The following is a 20012-nucleotide window of genomic DNA, read 5'->3' on the forward strand; positions in this document are numbered from 1 at the left end:
AATATTATTATCAAATATGTTTTTTTTTTTTACAAAAACGATTATGGGACTTCATTAACTGAGTGGCAAAAAGCCACAAATTCGATTACAAAAGAAGAGGTAGAGTTCTGCGTGACTTTTCAGCCAGAGGAATATATCGCCTAATCTTAGTAGGTTCCTCTTTTTACAGTTAATATACTATAGTTCTGTTGCTAATTTCCCGAGCTGAAAGCTACAAACAAACTAATGCAGAAGGAAGCAAAAGAACATGGCACTTTAAGGGATTGGATCCCAAAGGATTACATTGTCTCTGAGAAAAGAACCGGCATCTAAATGGACTGCCTTGTTTGCCTCGTTATCTGCTTCTTTGTTATTTGTTCTCAAAACATGGAAGTATTTCAGATTCAGGGACTTTTCCATGTCTTTGATCCTTGAAATTATCCTTGCAAGCTGCAGGTCCGTTGGATTGGAGTTGGTTGCCATTTCTTGGATGATCACCTGGGAGTCTTCGAAGACATTTGCCTCCTTGTAGCCCAGCTCTTTGAGGAATTTGATTCCTTGGAACAGGGCCATTGCATCAGCCTGAATAATTGAGGAGTGGCCTAATCCCCAAGCAAATCTGTGCACAGCTATTTCATTTGGATTTATGATGAGACCTCCTGCTCCAGTAGTACCTGGATTCCCTTTGGCAGCCCCATTGAAGAAGAGGGATGGAATAGTTTGATTGGACATCCAGATTTTAAAATTAGCTTCATTTTTCCTGACTTGCCATTCTTTGCAAGGAGGAGGAGAGCTATTCTCTTTTGGAAATTTGAAATTGAGAGCAGTTCCCATCTCTATGTCCTGCTGGCTTAAATTTTTGTCTTCCAACCACTCAACTGGCTGATATTTAACTGAGTTGGCCACTATTCTGAATTCTTGTTCCTTATTTCAAAAAATCCTTTGGTTCCTTTCCATCCAGACTTGCGAACTAATGAATTTAGGCAGAGCACTCCATGTTGACCTGATTGTTTTATTTTTTGGAGATGAGCCTGGATATTTGGCCATCCAGCCTGCAAATAGATCCGGGACTGAGGAGGGGAAAGCGAATTTATACTTCCAGGAGACAAGCAGCTCATGCCATATGGAGGCTGCAAACTTGCACTCGATCATGATGTGGAAGATGGATTCTGATTTTTCCTTACAAAGAGAGCATCTAGAAGGCTCGTAGAATCCCCTTTTCTGAAGCTTGTCTTTAGTCGGATTTTTCTGGTGGTAGAGAAGCCAGCAGAAGAGATCTACCTTAGGAATTGAAGGAGTTTTCCATATGCCGACCAACGGGGCAGGATTGGGAGGCACGTGGGGCCTCGCAAGGCATTTGACATAGCCTGGGCTACAAAATAACCTGCTCGATTTGATCCCTAGTCTCTCACGTCCTGCTTGCGTACTTGAATTGGAGCCAGCCCATGTAATTGTGTGATTAATGTTTCCAGGTCAGGGCGTAAGTTGGGTGGGACTGGGAGCTGTTTCCAACCCGACCACACATCGTCTTTCCAAATTGAGAGATCCCACAATGAGTTTATGCTGGCCTCTGACATCCAGCGCTGCAACTCAGGCATGCCTTTCGATTCTGCCAGCGGAGGTCTATTTAAGATGTTGTCGTTCCAGAGATGAATGCGTTTTCCATTGCCTGGAATCCAGAAGGAATGATTCCTTATCAACGGACTAGTTCTGCTGATGAACCTGCTGAAAGGAGAATTGAAGTGGTTCTTAGGCTAATCTAGGCATCTAAGTCTCAATACTCTGAAGTAATTCCTCCCCAACGCAACTTGCACCCAGCCAGGATTTGGAGCTATTATTTTCCAAATCAATTTGGCTCCCATGGCTAAGTTTTGGACACTGAAATCTTTGAAGTTCAGGCCTCCCTCCTGAGTTGGTCTAGTGATCGTTTCCTGATTGACTAGGGATATTTTCTTCTCGTTTTTCTTGCCTCCTTTCCAGAAAAACATTTTGATTAGTTCCTCCATCTTTTTGATGATTCCCACAGGTGCCAATAGAACCGAGAATTTGAATAGAGGAAGGCTACTGAGCACTGCTTTAATGAGGACTGATTTTCCAGCTATATTGAGCCAGGAGGACCCCCAGGCCTGCATTTTTGTTTTAAATTTGTCTAACTGAGGATACCAATCTTTACTCAAGGCCCTTTTATGGAAGATGGGCAGTCCCAGATATTTAAATGAGGACCAAGAAGTTGAGACAGCAAAACCGAGGCATCTAGCAATGTAGCTTGTAGTTGAAGCAGGAATATTCCAACTGTAGATATGGTATTTGGCGATGTTTAGAACACTGCCCGAGGCTTTACAATAATCTTCCAGAACTTCTTTGAATTTGGATGTTGAATGACGAGTTGCAACCCCCAGCAGAAGAGTATCATCCGCGAAGAGGGCATGATTGATGCTTTTAACCCCTCTAGCTATGCACAGGCTAGTGATGTCTTGTTCTTGCTACCTTCTTTGAAGATAGAAGCTGAGAACAGATGCCTAAAGAACGAATAGGAGTGGATAAAGGGGGAACCCCTACCTCAGCCCTCTAGAGGCTTTGAAGAAGTCAGCTACCCTTCCATTCACCAAAGGGGCAATCCAGGGTTCCGAGATACAAGCTCTAATCCACTTGATGAAGTTTTGACTGAACCCCAATTTTTGCAGCATCTCAAGCAAAAAACTATGTCTAACACGGTCAAAAGAATATGCAAGATCTAGTTTAATAGCCATACCTTTTTCCTTTCGGTGCAGGCTAGAATGAATCACCTCTTGAACCAGCACGAAATTGTCCACCAGTTGCCTGCCATGGATAAATCCACCTTGATTGTCTGGGATGATTTTGGGAAGAATTATTTTCAACCTGTTAGCTATCACTTTGGTTATGACTTTGTACCCAATATTGCATAAGGAAATTGGGCAAAATCTGCTAAAAGAGTTTGCTCCTTTCTCTTTGGGAATGAGGGAAAGAAAGGCTGAATTTGTATAGCCTCCAATCTTCTGACAGTCTTGGGATTTCTGTATCATTTTGTAGAACTCCTTCTATACAATCTGCCAACAGTTCTGGAGGAATCTAGGCGTGAAACCATCTGGTCCCAGAGCTTTATCGGGGTCCATTATGAAGAGAGCCTCCTTGACTTACTTTTTCGTGATTTTGGCTTCAAGTACCCAATTCATTTTGGAGGTGATCATGTTAGGGACAACGTCCAACAGGGAAGCGTTTAGTTTAGGTCCTGAAACTTCTTTATAGAGTTGTTCAAAGTGCTTTGAGGCTGCCTTTTTTATGCTGGTAAAATCCTTCAAAACGAAGTTGTCTTCTTTTATTTCAGTGATGGAGTTGCGGCCTTTCTTGGCTTGGGCTTGTTTATGGAAAAAGGAGGAGTTTTTGTCTCTAGATTTGAGCCAGAGGCTCCTGGACTTGAGCCTCCAGTATTCTTCTTTTTCTAGAGAGGACTTGTGGAAGCTTTGCTGATGTTTGGCCTCCTTTTCCAACTCATCTTTAGTGATATCAGCTACTTCAAGATGGATATGTTGTCTTTCTAAAGAAGTTTGTATTTTTTTCCTTTCAACAGCAGGATTGGGCAGGGTCTTAGCCCAATTTTTCAGCATGCCTTTAACTCTTCTTAGTTTTTCCTCCCACACAAAAAAAGCAGATCCCTTGACTGGCTCTTTCCAATAGTCTATGATCTTTTCCATAAATTCTTTCTCTTTAATCCAAAGGGAGCTGAATCTGAAAGGAATAGGCCCCAAATCCTTGGGGGTCAATAGCTCAAGGCTGATGGGCTTGTGATCTGAAATGCTGCTTTGGAGAATTCGCATTCTAGCTTCTAATCCAAGAAGGAGGAAGGAACTTTGTACCAAAAATCTGTCTAGTCTTGCCGCTATGTATCCCAGGCCAACTCTCTTATTTGACCAAGTGAAGTTACCTGTGGTCGCTTAATGTCTATCAAATCCCATTCTTGCATGAGATCTTCCACTAATTCTCTTGTCGGATCCCTGACGATGATGCCTCCTCTTTTTTCTGACGAGAGAAGAGTGAGGTTGAGGTCTCTGGGTATGATTGTGTTCTCCAAGTTTTCTAGATCTGCAAAGTTTTTGATAGAGTCCCAACATAGTTTTTCCTCACCTGCATTATTAGGAGCACAAACGTTGAACAGGTAAATAATTTCCTTAGATTCTAAGTTCTGCATTTTTAAGAAATCCAATGGGTGCTCAGGGACTCAGAGATTAATGAGAACTTATTGGGATTCTAGAGCAACCCAAGTCCTCTCGAAGCTCCACAGGCGGAGGTTGCATGCGCTCGTTCTTTCTTCCAAAAATTTTTGCTTGCCTGGAGGAAGGCTGAATCCTCCAATTTAGTCTCATATGTGAGAAGGATGTCCAGGGCTTCCAATATTATTAAGTTGTTCATTACTTATTCCTTGGCTTTGGTGCCCGTTGCCCTATAGTTCAAGGAGACTAGTTTGATTATTTACTTTTGCTGTGATGAGCTCCCTTAGAGCTCTGGGTTTGGATCTTCTTCATCTTCGGGGCTTTTGCTAGGAGTTTTTCTAGAGTTGGTTGGCTGCCCTGAAGCTTGTCCTTATAGGTTTCTTGTTCTCTTTTTTCCTCTGCTGACATGCATCCTCTTGTAGATATTCTTGGGAAAGACTAGGATTCACCTATTTCCCCTTCTTCCTCGATTCCTCGGACTCTTGGGTTTCCTGTTCTTCCTCTGATAACCTCTCCTTGGATATCTCTGGAACTTTTTATGGAGGGGTCTCCTTAGGGATTTCTGTTTCCTGTGCGATCACTATTTCAGATCCAAGTATCTCAAATTTATTTCCTTGGCATTCCATGGATGGCTTCTGAATCGGGCCCGCTTGGGGAGCTTTCGAGTTTGCATTTACATTCTTCTTGTGTGAATTTTTGGGACACTTTGCCTGATTCCACCCATCATCTTTCCCTTTTTCTTCCACCACTTTGGATGGACAGTCTCTAGCAAAGTGTCCGTAGACCTGACACTCCTGGCATTTAAATGGCAACTGTTCGTAGTCCAGCTTCTGAACATGCGTCCAACGACCTACAACTATTTTGACGGCTTCTAGTAGTCCGACCTCCAGATCTACCTCCACACAAATCCTGGCATAGTCATACTGATCTTTGCTATTGGCCTTACCAATGAATTTCCCCAGAGAGTTTCCTATATGCTTCAAAGGGTCCCAGTTCCAGCAGTGGATGGGTAGATTGGGGAGTCTTACCCATACTGGGACCGTTGTTGGCACATCCACCGCTAGATCGAAGTCTAGCATCCATTTGTTTAAATACAAGCCTTGGGGGCCCATGAAGTAGGGTCCATTCTTGAAACTGAGATCCCTGTCTTCTTCTACAGAGAATTCAAATAAAAAATATCCTCTTCCAAGGAAGTATGAGGTTACCTTGGTTTTTATCAGCGGAGCCCAGTGCCTTGCAACCTAGTTCTCAGTTGATTTCTGGGAGGGCCATAATCCTGTGAACTGACCGACCAAGGCACGATCTGGCAGGGACAAGGCTACTTGAATCGGACCTTCAGGCAGAAGGGAAATCTCGGGGATATCTTCCAGTCTTTTCACAAACTTCACAACTTCCACTGATTTCTTCTTTGGTAGCGAGGCCAACAAGGTTCTGAATGCCTCAGCGGCGGAAGACAGAGGAGGGGAGGAAGACCCCTGAGGAGGAGTCAACTCCTCCATGGAGGGCAGTAGCTCCAGCCAGCCCGACTGCAGCTTTGAAGCAAAGCTCCCGGCGGACACGTCCACAGGGATCGGGACTCGCAGAGAGCGGGCGCGCGCGCAGGTTCAGAACATGCGAAAAGCGGATCTCGCAGGTTGCAGAGCGGAAACCGAATTAACAAAAAAATCAAATTTTTTATTGTTAAATAGGTTAATAATAATATTATTTTTAATATTTATTTCATTTTTGTTGTTAAAAAATCTAAAAAAAATAATTAAAAAAAAACTATTTATAAATTTATAAAAATATTGTAAATTTATTTATAATAATATTTATTAAATGTAAAGTTAACAAATTATAAAAACCTCAATAGCTGAAAAACTTAAATATATAAAAACCAAATATTAAAAATATTATATAAAACTCAAATTTATAAAACCATAAAATATAAACCTAAAATTATGGAAACATAAAATCATAAAACCCTAAAACCAAGCGTAATAAAATTTGGTGATCAAATTTGTCAACGTAAAATATATATATGAAATATTATGCCATGGGGATCACATTTACTTGTCTAATCTTTACCTTCTCCAATAGAAAACTTGCCAAGTTGCTCTCGGACCGAACCTTGAAAGAAAAATATGGCATGGGTTGATGTTGAGTGAAAATTGCTTACTAAAGTTACAAAGATGTTCTCTGACTGAACCTTGAAAGCACACATATGGCATGCACTGATCAATAAAAATTTCTTACTAAAGTTACAAATTTTAAAATTAAAATATAATTAAGTGGTCAGTTCCAACCTTGAATGCAGATTTAATGGTCTGCTATAATTTTTTGAAATGGGATATTTAATTCATTGGAAGGACATTTAAATTTATTGAAAAGGAATTTCAATATTTATATTTAAATTTAAAATTATTTAATATTTCGTAATCGAGATCAACTAATTAATGAAACATTATTATTATAAAATAGATTAAGTTAATATTTAAAACATTATTATTATTTAATTTTTTCCCATTAAAATCCATGAATCAATCTAATGTTCTCAAACCATATGTTACCCAACATAATTTTACACTACATATAATTAATAATTATATTGAATGATGAAAAGTAAGATCCACAACCTAATTGTCAACACACTCATTTTACACTTTATATATCTAGATTTTTTACTCAACACACTCATTTTACACTTTATATATTTAGATGTTTTACTCAAAACACTCACTCATTTATAGTGTGTTGAAAAGTGATATTTAATTTATTAAAAGAGCATTTGAATTTTAACTTGTATCTTACATTTGGTTAGGTTTGTTTTATTGAAACGTTGTTCTAATTTTATTTTATTGGAATATTATTTTAATTTTATAATGTGTATTTGCATTTGTTTCTTATATTGAAACATATGCATATTGACATATAAACTTTTATATACATTTGTATAATATATATGTTTAGTTGTTATTTTTAATTTAACTTATTTCAATTTTTATTGTACATTTAGATATGTTTATTTTGAAGGATATTTTCATATATTTATTTTACTTAAATTTATTCAATATATATGAAAATTTGTAATATGAATTTATAAAATTTTGTAAAAGAAAAAATGATGAGACCTAAGATTAAAAAGTCTAATTAGAATATAAAATCTCAACTAAATTATACTAGTTACTTTTTAAAAATCTAATTAAAATATAATATCTCGACTAAATTATATTAGAGACTTTCTCATGTTTGGAACAACAATACATAACTACCTTATCAGAGTGATCTCTAATACAACTATCAACTCACTAATTTTACATTATAATTTTTTTTTTCACACAAATCTACAAAATTTTGTAAAAACAGAAATAATAAGACACAAAATCAAAAAATCTAATTAAAATATAAAAACTCAACTAAATCATATTAGCTACTTTCTCATGTTTGGAACAACACAAAACTATCTTATTCAAGAAGATCTCTAGCACTATTGTCAACCCACTAATATAAGTTTTCAATGCACTCATTCTACACTAGTATATTTATGTTATTGAATCTTTACTTAACTAACTCATTTATAGTGTTTTAAAAAGTGATGTTTAATTTATTGAAATTATATTGAAATATATATAATTAAATTTAAAATTATTGAAAAATTTGATATGGAAAACAAGTTTAGACAAACCTAAAACTTTGATAACATGTCTAACCAACATGTGTAATTATTTCTATATAAATGTGACCTATCAAATCAAAATTTTAATATTTTTAATTACAAATTTTGTAATATAAAAAATGAAATGAAATTTAATTTAATTTATCCATGTAATAAACATAATTTAAGTTACCTTGAGTTCCTTTTGTTGTAAGAATATGGATAGCCAGGTTAACATGTGTCAAAATTTTAATATTTTTAATTATAAATTTTCTAATTATGCTGTAAGGTGATTCTCTCTGAAATGAACTCCCCAAACTGCTTTAGTGTCAAAATATGTGCTATTCGATTTTGTTGTTAGATGATTGGGTAATCATTACCCATTGATTTGTATTGAACAATGCCAACCATGACGGGTGTTACTGGGTCGTAGGATCCTGCAGTAACTGTCAACTATCTTCGTTATGAATCGTCAACCGACTTAACTTATTATATCGATAATGTTTTGCTCCATGAACAAGGTTTTTCTTCAGATTTTTAGGTACGCTTCTTTCATTAATTCTGCTAGTTTGTAACTTGATCTTGCATTGTAAGTTTTGATTTATGATGATATCAATAATATTTTGCTCCGTGAACAAGGTTTTTCTTCAGATTTTCAGGTTAGGTAGCCGGTATTTCGAAGGCAAAGGCAGATCTATTGTAGATTGTTAATCCCCTGCAGCAGATCAGTAGTTTTCCGGGCTCAAATTTGTAACGTATGTATTGTATTGTTGTACTCTTACCCCCTTGCATATGCATTACTTGCTAATGCCTGAGAGAGGAATTCGATGGCAATTTTCGCACCGGTAATGAGAGTTTTGTTTTCTCGAGCATTTTCCGTTTGCTTGAAAGTGCCACTCTGGGATGGCCGAGGTTTTGTTCTGGGTTTGGTAGATATCACTAGTTTTTTTGTTTTTGGGTGTCGCAGTAGTGCAGCTTTTGTTTGGGGTATGATATTAAAATGTGACATATCAAATCAAAATTTTAATATTTTTAACTATAAATTTTCTAATATAAAAAATGAAATGAAATTGAATTGAATTTATCCATGTAATAAACATAATTTAAGTTACCTTGAGTTCTTTTTGGTGTGAGAATACGGATAGCCAGCCGTTTCAAGGAAGCCCAAAACCTTTTTTCGTGCGATTTTCCACCTATCCATTCACTAATTAATTCACTATAGCTAACATCCACTAATTAATCCGCTATAGCTAACATCCAAGTGCGCATACGTTTCAGAATGGAATGCATACGGATCAATGCAATTAATGTATTCAACTTTGGCAAATGATTCAATGTAAATCATTATGTTTTAACACATGTTTTATAAGTTTTTGTTTTTTAAATTTATTTTTTATTAATTAATTATGATATATGGTTATTAATAGTAAAATTTTGAATCGTATTTTGTAAAAGAATAATTTAAATATGATTTAAACATGAAACAAATTCTTGAACCAGCAAATATTCCTCATTGTGTTTATTTTGTCTCAAATCATAAAGCTATGATAACGTACCTTAAACACATGGGCACGTCCTTATTCTAAAATATTTTCTAAACCCTAGACACACTGCAACACCCTAACAAAATGATGTTTGACGTTACTCTTACCTCAACATTGTTTTTAGGGGTAAAACGCTGATTTTCTACAAAATTTATGATATCCTCATAACACGCATTTTAATTGCTAATACACTGCATAAGCTCGGATGTTACTGTCATGTCTATCGTACAATCGTTTACATTGTGGAACATATTTAATTGTTGATCCCCGTAATCCAAGGGATATACTATAACTAGTATATGAATCTCAATGTAAGTCAAGTGAACTTGATATAATCTTTCTCGAGAATTAATTTCATTTATTCGTCACTGCTCAAGATTTGATGTATTAATATGTTCCTTTAAATACTAAGTATTGTGTATCTCTAATTAGTTGTTCCTTGTTTCATCACTATCCATGCTAATGATTACACCTAAAGACATATTTTCATGGTGATTACTTGCTTTGGAATTGTTCATTAGCTCAAATACATGTGTTAAAACTCTCAATCTAGAGCGGTTGAAGATAACGCACTCAATGTCATTATCTTAATAGGCATTTGTTTGAGCGTCCCATACATTAAGTTCATCTTAATAACACTCAGTGTCGTTGTCATAAAACGATTTAGGTCTACTTTGGTATTCCTTAATGGATAGCATTGCATTGGCATTTCCTTTCCCCAATTGATTGATGCAAATCTAGTATACGTCGAATGATGGGTTACATATGTTCATGATTTAAAACGTAACTTTGCATTAGCTCTATTTCCGGTGACGTTGTGATGTTGGGAAAAGTTACATATGCACTTTAAACTTGAGATAATCTATTGAATTGTTCTCTCACATTCTAGGGAAGCCTTCTTCTCGAACAACGCATGCTAACAAGTATTGAAGACCATTACTAGAATGACTAATATATCCTTTTGTTGATGATTAACGATTGTGAATTCTTGTTATTAGTTGCATTATCGACTTGGACAGTAATAAAGATCGGATATCATTGTCGTATTGAACTTGCCTACACCACAAAATTGGAATGATTGTGCACGCTTAAGATCGATGTCATTGATTAAATAATTCTTGCTCATTACTCTTTGACATATTGTAAAAAGAAGAAAGTCAACATAATGATAAGCAAATAATATTTGTTAGTGTTGCATTTCAGGTGTTATTGGTTGCAGTTCTTGTATGTTTTCACATGTATGCTTGTTGACGTAGTTGTGATGCAATTAAAATGAGTCTCAATTGGTTGGTAAGGTCAATATTGTACCATATGCACCTTCTCTATACATATTTTCCTCAAGGGTGGATTATCTAAAAAAAAATTATGTCAAAGCTTGTGTGAATTACTTCCTTAGTGCTTTTTGGTGTACTCTTTCAACAACTACTATTTAGTTTGGCCATCTAGAAATTTCCTCTTTAAGTTTACATCTTTTTCTCAGACTTTTTATGTTTAGGTATTTTTATGAGACTTTAAAGTGAGAGACAAGGCCAGTGAGGTGAAAGTGGGAGACTTACCTAACATTGCCCCTTAGCTCTCCCCTATAAGATCGGAATTTTCCTTCACTTAAAGTTTAAAAAGAAACAGAAACATTTTAGCATCTTTGCTTAAGAAAAAATCCTCTCCTAAGTCAAATTTTCTTTGATATCCCTAAAAAAGTTATTTGACCACTCCATTGAAAAAAAACCCTTTTTCCTTGAAGATTTCAAGGACATGTTACTTGTAAAATGAAGCGAGCAGCACTATATTAACTTTCATAGTTCAACTTTACTAACTTTCATAGTTCAACTTTACGACTCCTCCACTCCACTGAGTTGAAGAATTGAATCATAGAAACATTTGAAACATGAAATTATTACTATGCTCAAATTAATTGTGCAAGTGTTCAAGGGGCACCACATAAAGGATACCATGAAAATTCAGTTGATATTTTTGGTTATTTTCATGGATCACCTTAACCTACCTTATTACAATTTACCACAACACATATTATATCTTCCATTAATGTCATTAATGAATTTTATATTGTCCATGAAGATGTTTGGATATATACCTTAATGTGCACATTTGGAAGATAAAGCATATAATTGGTTTTGTGATGATCTTAGTAAAAGATCCATAACCCAATTGTCAACGCACTCATTTTACACTTTGTATATTTAGATTTTTTACCCAACAGGCTCACACACTCATTTACAGTGTGTTGAAAGGTGATATTTAATTTATTAATTATATTGAATGATTAGAAGTAAGATCCACAACAAAATTGTCAATGCACTCATTTTACATTCTATATATTTAGATTTTTCACTCAACCCACTCATTTTAAGCTTTATATATTTAGATTTTTTACTCAATAGACTCATTTATAGTGTGTTGAAAGGTCATATTCAATTTATTAAAATAGCATTTGAATTTTAACTTGTGTCTTATATTTTCATCTGTTTGTTTTATTGAAACATGGTTTTAATAGATAAAATGTGAACAGAATTGAAAAGAAAGAGATGTAGCTCTCAGGTGTGGCCTGCACCTGGAGACTACACTCATCAAACTTGAGAGATCACTCTCGTCCACTCTATGTTTCAATCAATCAAAGATTACATCATTAAATACAATACTAGGAAATAGGAAGTTGCACCCAAACCCCATAATTATAGGAACTAATCCTAAACTAGGGAGAAAGTTACAACAATGTAACTATTTTCTCCATTAATAACAAAATAATATTAATTATTCTCAACTCCCCCCCTTAATGGAGAAAGGGTTCTCCTAAACTCCTAGCATCTTTCTAAACAATTCAAATTTCACTCGTGCAAGAGGCTTTGTAAAAATATCAGCCACATTGTCACAAGTTTTACAATATTCAACAACAATTTCTTTTGACTGTATTTTTTCTCTAACAAAGTGAAACTGGGTGTCTATGTGTTTGGTGTTTTTATGAAACACTGGATTGTATGCTAATTTGATAGTGCTCTGGTTGTCGCTTTTGATAGAAGTGGGTTGCTTCTGTTCTTTTCCTGCATCATTAAGAAGTCTCCTCAACTAGATTGCTTCACATGTTGCTTCACACAATGCTTGATATTCAGCTTCACATGACGACAAAGCTACAGTACTTTGTTTCTTGCTGCTCCATGCAATTACCCCGGAACCTATGTTAAATGCATAACCTGTGATGGACCTCCGATCATCCAGGTTACCTGCCCAGTCTGAGTCTGAAAAACATGTTAGAGTAACATTAGATACATCAGTGTATAAAATACCAAAATGAACAGTACCACAAAGATACCTCAACACGCTTTTTGCTGCTGTCCAGTGACTTTCACGTGGTTTTGACATGAATTGGCTTAATACACTAACTGAGTATGCCAAGTCGGGTCTGGTTGTTGTAAGATATATAAGGCTTCCAACCAGCTGTCTGTACATTGTGGCATCTACCTCCTTAGTGCCATCGTCACTGCTCAATTTCAAATTTTGCTGCAAAGGTGTCGCTGCTGATCTACATCGATCCATCCCAAACTTTTCCAATGGATTTCTAGCATACTTCCCTTGGGTAAGAAAAGTTTGCCCAGTATCTCTAAATACTTCTAATCCCAGACAATAGTTAAGGCTTCCGAGATTTTTCATCTCAAAAACTTGTGCCATTAGCGTTTTGATTCCTCTGATTAAGTCATCTGCATTTCCTGTTAGAATCATATCATCCACATATAGAGAAATCAAAATAACCTGCCCTTGATCATTCTACTTGGTATACAAATTTGGGTCATTTAAACTTCTATGGAAACCATACGCTATAAAGAAAGAATCAACCTTTTCATACCAAGACCTGGGTGCTTGCTTTAAACCATATAAAGCCTTTTTCAATATGCAAACAAGATGTTCCTGCCCCTGCTTTACATATCCTTCTGGCTGTACTAAGTAAATTTCTTCTTTTAAATCACCATTTAAAAATGCAGATTTAACATCAAGTTGGTGTAATTCCCAATTACATTTAGTAGCTAAAGCAATAAGCATTCTAATTGTATTTAGCTTTGCTACAGGTGCAAAAGTATCATCAAAATCTATACCTTCCTTCTGTGAATATCCTTTTGCAACCAACCTAGCTTTTAACTTATCTATACTTCCGTCTGCATTCATTTTTGGTTTAAACAGCCACTTGCTTCCTATAGGTGTTTTATTTTTAGGTAGCTCTACTAATTCCCAAGTATTATTTCTAAGAATTGATTCCATCTCCTCATTCATTGCAGCTCTCCATTCCTCAAATTGACTAGCTTCTTTGTAATTAGAGGGTTCTACAATGTTCAAAACTTTTGACATCAAAGTATAGTTTCTCAACTTCAATGGTAATTGAGTCTTCCTACCTGACCTTCTTGGTAGGGGACTTACCTCAAATTTGTTTTCTTCTGCAATAACTGGGCCTGCTCTTTCACCTTCTTGTTGTTCTTCTTCATTCTCTTCTTTCTGCTCCAGTTCCTGCTCCCTTTCATCCTCGCTGCTTTCCTCCAACAGCAATGGAATGTGCCAATCATCTCCAACATCAGCTTTCCTTTCCTGTACCTGTTCATGAAAGACTACAGCTCTACTTGCAAATGTCTTACGAGACTCAAGATTGAACAATTTGTATGCTTTAAACTCTGTGCCACAACCAAAAAAGATGCATTTGACTGCCTTAGGGTCTAGTTTCTTTCTATCAGCTTTGGGTACATGTGAAAATGCCTTTGACCCAAAGACTCTTAAATGATTTACTGCTGGTTTAAATCCATACAAGGCTTCAAAAGGGGTTTTGAAGCCAAGAAACCTAGTAGGACTTCTATTTTTCAAATATACATCAGTATTTATCGCTTCTGCCCAAAAAGTATTAGATAGACCCTTACCTTGCAGCATGCTCCTTGCGCACTCTACCATGAATCTGTTTTTACGCTCTGCAACACCGTTTTGCTGTGGTGTGTGCGGCACTGTATACTGCTGAACAATCCCGTGAGATTTGCAGTATTTCATGAATTCCTTTGATTTGTATTCTCCTCCTTGATCAGATTGGAGAATTTTAATAATTTTTCCAAACTGTCTTTCCACCAGGGTTTTGAAATCTATAAAACGCTGGAAAGTCTGACTTTTCTTGTTTAAAAAATAAATCCATGAATACCTAGTGCAGTCATCAGTAAAAAACAAAAAATAGTATGCTCCCCCTAGCGACCTTGTCTGCATGGGACCACATACATCAGTGTGCACTAGCTCTAAGATTTCTGTTTGCCTCCTCCTATCATGCACAGGGAACTGTTCTCTGTGCATCTTTCCTAAGGTACAACCTTCACAGTTTAACTGAATGTTACGAAAGATGGGGAGACCTTCGACCATACCTTTCTTCTGTAACAACATGAGATCCTGCAGATTCAGATGACCAAACCTCTGATGCCAGAGTTGTTCAGCTGTCGACTCTCCTGCAACCATGGCTTGCTTTTATATACTTTTTGCATCCAATCTGTATAGGCTTCCAACTCGCATGCCTGTTGCAACAATTTCATTCCTGCAATCCTTTATCACAAAGTGAGTCTTGAAGAATTCGACATTCATATCTTGGTCAGCCATCATGGATACAGATATCAGGTTTTTCTTTATTCCAAGTACATATAAAACATTTGAAAGGTGACTAATTTTTCCATTTGGTAACTTAACTGAAATCACCACATGACCTTTAATCTGATATCCATTATCATCCCCTAGATATATTTTTGATCCATTTATAATTTCTTCAAGACTGTCGAAAAATTCTTTATTACCTGTCATGTGAGAGGATGCTCTGGAATCGACATGCCAGGTGTCATCTTCATTTGATGCAGAAAGGGCACAGTCGACTGTGAACAGTCGAAATTCATGACTGAAGTCTTCTTCTTCAACAAAATATCCTCTCTATTTTGGATTTGCCTGTCTCCTCCTTGCCTCATCAGCCTGCCTCTTATGATAACAATCTCTCTGTATATGACCCTTCTTTCCACAATAAAAGCATTTATTTTCAGAATGATTTGCAAGCATACCTTTATGACAGTGATTTTTATGTGTTGTTCCTCGTTTCTGGACTGATTGCTGCTGTGACTGCTTCCCTTTCATTAGTCGTCGTTTTGCCACCAGCGCGAGATCGTCACTTTGGGGGTTCAGATTCAGGTTCTGCCGTCGCTCTTCCTCTTGCTGCAAGATCGCAGTGAGATCATCAAACGTGGGCGTTTTCTCCCTTGCTGAGACTCCAGTGATGAAGGTTTGGAAATCATCATGCATCCCATTCATTGTAATTGCAACAAGATCTTCATCAGCCACCGCCACTCCAATGGCCACCAATCCGTCTTTAACATCCTTAATTCGCGCGACAAATGCAGTAGCAGACTCCCTTTCGTCCATCCTCATTGAAAAAAGCTTGCTTTTCAGAGCCAAAACTCTGTTTGTATTCTGGGTTTCAAACAGATTCTTGATTTTCGTCCAAATCTCTGCGGACATTTTACAGTCTCTGATGTGTGCAATGACATTGTCTTTCACAGACATCTTCAACAGGACCTTGTCCTTGTTTTCTCGTTTTTCCCAGTCTTCCTTCTGCGTGGTTGCAGTCGGCTTCTGCTCATCCCCTATCACTATAGTCCAAGCATTCGCACCTTCGAGCAGGGTCTGGATCTTAAACTTCCAATTCGTGAAGTTAGACCCGTTGAGTTTACCAGACTCGTTAAGATAAGATTCCATCGTATTACTCATTGTGAATCTTCTTAACAGCAACAACAAAAAAAAAAAAAAACAATACCTGTCAGATCGATCTATCACCTCTACCACCAATCTGCAGTGTCTGGCACTCCCGCTCCAATAAGCAAATTCGGCGTTTCCAACACAGCCGAAACAATGATCTGATCACTATTGATCCGATCCACCTCTCCCGGATTGATCTGCCACTTCGCCGATCCTGCTCTCCCTGCAGATCGCCAAACAAAGTCGAGGTTTCCCACAGATCTCCTCTGGCGCTTTCCCGATCTGTCTCTCCCAGACAGATCTACAACTCCGCCGATCTGCACCGTTTGCAGACCGCCAAACAAAGTTCACGCTATTCACAGATCCCCTTGGCGCTACCCCGAGCGAAAAATCCGCATTATATTGAAATATATGCATATTTATATATAAACTTTTATATATATTTACATAATATACATGTTTGGATATTAGGCTTAATTTAATTTATTTTAATCTTTATTGTATATTTGTATATTCTTATTTTGAAGGATATTTGTATATATTTATTTTATTTAAATTTATTTAATATATATGAAAATTTGTAATACAAATCTAAAAGATTTTGTAAAACAAAAGTGATGAGATCTAAGATTAAAAAGTCTAATTACAATATAAAATCTCAAATAAATTATATTAGTGATTTTTAAAAAGTCTAATTAGAATATAATATTTAGCAACTTTCTCATGTTTGAAACAACAATACAGAACTATTTTATCAGAGCTATCTCTAGCACAACTATCAGCTTATTAATTTTATTTATTTTTCACACAAATCTACATAATTTTATAAAAACAAAAATGATAAAACCTAAAATTAAAAAATCCAATTAAAATATTAAATCTCAACTAAATCATATTACCTACTTTCTCATGATGGGAACAACAATACAAAACTATCTCACCCAAGCAGTAAGATCTCTAGCACTACTATCAACTCACTTTTTTTACACTATATATATTTATTTTTCACTCCATATAAAATTGGCAATATACTCATTGTATATTTTTATATTTAAGTTATTGAATTTTTACTTAATCGACTCATTTATTACGTTGCGAAAAGTGATATTTCATTTATTAAAATTATATTTAAATATCTATAATTAAATTTAAAATTATTGAAAAATTTGATATAGAAATCAAGCCTAGACCAACTTAGAACCTTCCTAACATGTTGAATCATAAAATGTCTATTCAACGTGAGTAATTCTTTTTATATAAGTAATTCTTTTTATATAAATATGACATATCAAATGAAAATTTTAATATTTTTAATTATGAATTTCTAATATAATATAAAAATGAAATGAAATTGAACTTAATTTATACATGTAATAAACATAATTTAATTTATCCACGTAATAAACATAATTTAAGTTGCCTTGAGTTCCTTTTGTAATTTAATTTATCCACCTAATAAACATAATTTAAGTTGCCTCGAGTTCCTTTTGTTGTGAGAATATAAATAGCCATCCGTTTCAAGGAAGCCCAAAACCTTACCATTTTTCGTGCAATTTTCCATTTATCCATTCACTAATTAATTCACTATAGCTCACATCCACTAATTAATCCGCTATAGCTAACATCCAAGTGCCCATACGTTTCAGAATGGAATGTATACGGACCAATGCACTTAATGTATTAAACTTTGGATACCAATGCACTTAATGTGTTAAACTTTGGCAAATGATTCAATGTGAATCATGAATCATTATGTTTTAACACATGTTTTATAAGTCCTTTTTTTCAATTTATATTTTATTAATAAAATATGATATGTGGTTATTAATATTAAAATTATGAATCATATTTTATAAAAAAATAATTTGAATATGTGATTTAGATATAAAATGAAATTCGTGATCTGAATTCTAAGAGTTAAGTATAAAAATATCTATTTTAACATTTTTAAATTTAACCAAAAACTAAAGTCCCTAATTCCAATAAAAGAGCCTATGAACATAATTAATGGCCCAAACACCTCGGGCGTAGTCAACTTTTATGTAAACCAACTCTTCTCTTATCCTTTAACTGCCTTTTCTTCCGAAGCCTTTCCTTCAACGTCTTTGCTCCGATGATGTCCTCCACACACACACACAGATACCTCTACAACTACGTGGGTCAACCGGTTTTTCACGAGGCTCGCTCTCTATGTGGTTTTGTCTTTGTTTGTGCCTCGGTTTCTTATCCCATAACGTGGTTTAACATGACTCCAATACCGCCTGTTACTATTTGGGCGCCTCTATAATAAATAAACTGAACAAAGAAAATAATGACAAGAATGAGAATAACGGACAACACACCAAAATTATATATATGGTAAAATCGTGACTTGGAGGGTTCCATGGAGAAAGCATTACCGAGATTGAACAATTATAATCATGCTTCAACTCACTCCATTCATCTCTAGGGGGCATTACTTATATAACTATCTTGGCATTGTTACATTTGTTCACTCTTTCATAACCAACATCGCTAGACTAATCACAAAATAGTTACCCAGCCAAATTTTGGCTTTGACGATTTTCTTTTAATTGAATTTGTATCCTATTTTCACAATTAAAAAACATCATAGTTAGAAATTAATCAAATATACTAGTTTGGATAATTTTTTTAAACATTGTGTAATATCCTATTCGATGTTTTTACACAACAAATATTCGGTTATCCTTTTTTTTACATGACAACTGTATTATAATTTAATGACAATTGTATTATAATTTAGTTAGGGCTAGATTTTTTGATAACCGTTCTTTCGTTTTTTTTTCCTGGTGTAGGATTCCTTCCAACTTTTGGTGGGCGTTGTTCCATTTAAAGAAATGGGTGCACGGTAAAATGGGGAATTCGTTGTACATTAAAAACGGGAGATGAATAGTCGATTCACTGCCCATTATGACACTTGAGCATGCTTTGCACCTAAGGCATAATAAATTCAACGAGACTAAGGGATCGCTTCATTGAAGAAGACTTGGGATTTGGTTGTGTCTCTCATCCATTGTTTTAATAAGTGAGGCTAGACCCTGGTGTGGTTGAAAGCTTCCACAAGAATGCAATTCACAATAATAAAACTCGTTTTTCCAGTTTTCTTGTAGTCCACCGATGACAAGGCTGGCAAAAAAAAGTTTCATTTCTCGTTCAATAATTCTTTTCCTCCCTTTGTCCATGGTACGTTGAACCAAATTTCTTTGCTAAGTGAGGAACGTGAATTAATAAAAAAAAGTTTCATTTCTCGTTAAATAATTCTTTTTCTCCCTTTGTCCATCGTAGGTTGAACCAAATTTCGTTGCGAAAGTGAGGTACGTGAATTAATTTGTTTAATTCTCGGAAATATCGGCATAGTGGGTTATGAGTTTACAAAGATGAGTGCGTTTTGTGCATATAAGAATTTAGATTATTTTTTTGGACAAATAAATAAATATAGGTTTATTTTTATATGTTTATTTTTGTAGTTATTTGAAATAGCTTTGGGAAAAGAATATATGCACTACTACACCAAGGGTACTTTTAAGACATTTTTTTGAGACAAAATAAATCTTTTGCCTCAAAACATCATTTTTTATTTTAGTTATTTTACATTAAAAATTAATATTAATTGAATTGTCTTAAATATAAACTTTAAGGCAAAAAGAGTTTGAGACAAAAATACGTTAAGACAAAAATAGTTTAAGACAAAAATATTTTAAGACAAAGCGTTCTATTTAAGACAAAATTAATTTAAGACAAATGTTTTGAGACAAAAGTAGTTTGAGACAAAAGCATTTTAAGACGAAACTTTATATTTAAGACAAAAACAGTTTAAGACAAAAATATTTTGAGACAAAACTTTAT

At 35.3% G+C, this 20012-nt stretch overlaps 1 protein-coding gene across 1 annotated transcript; it reads right to left on the bottom strand.

Annotated features, from left to right (window-relative positions):
- Positions 1–255: 255 nt before the first annotated feature.
- Positions 256–813, bottom strand: LOC149217861 (uncharacterized). The gene has a single exon (XM_089390388.1). It carries the CDS (start codon positions 811–813, stop codon positions 256–258), a length of 558 nt encoding a protein of 185 aa, XP_089246514.1.
- Between the last annotated feature and the right edge of the window lie 19199 nt (positions 814–20012).

The sequence above is a fragment of the Pinus tabuliformis genome, chromosome 1_1 (assembly GCF_031772625.1).
Source record: "Pinus tabuliformis cultivar Carrire ecotype Pingquan chromosome 1_1, CPIR1, whole genome shotgun sequence".
Classification (NCBI taxonomy): Eukaryota; Viridiplantae; Streptophyta; class Pinopsida; order Pinales; family Pinaceae; genus Pinus; species Pinus tabuliformis.

Excerpts from the sequence above, each read along its gene's own strand:
- LOC149217861 (XM_089390388.1), bottom strand. The coding sequence starts at position 813 with ATGGGAACTGCTCTCAATTTCAAATTTCCAAAAGAGAATAGCTCTCCT.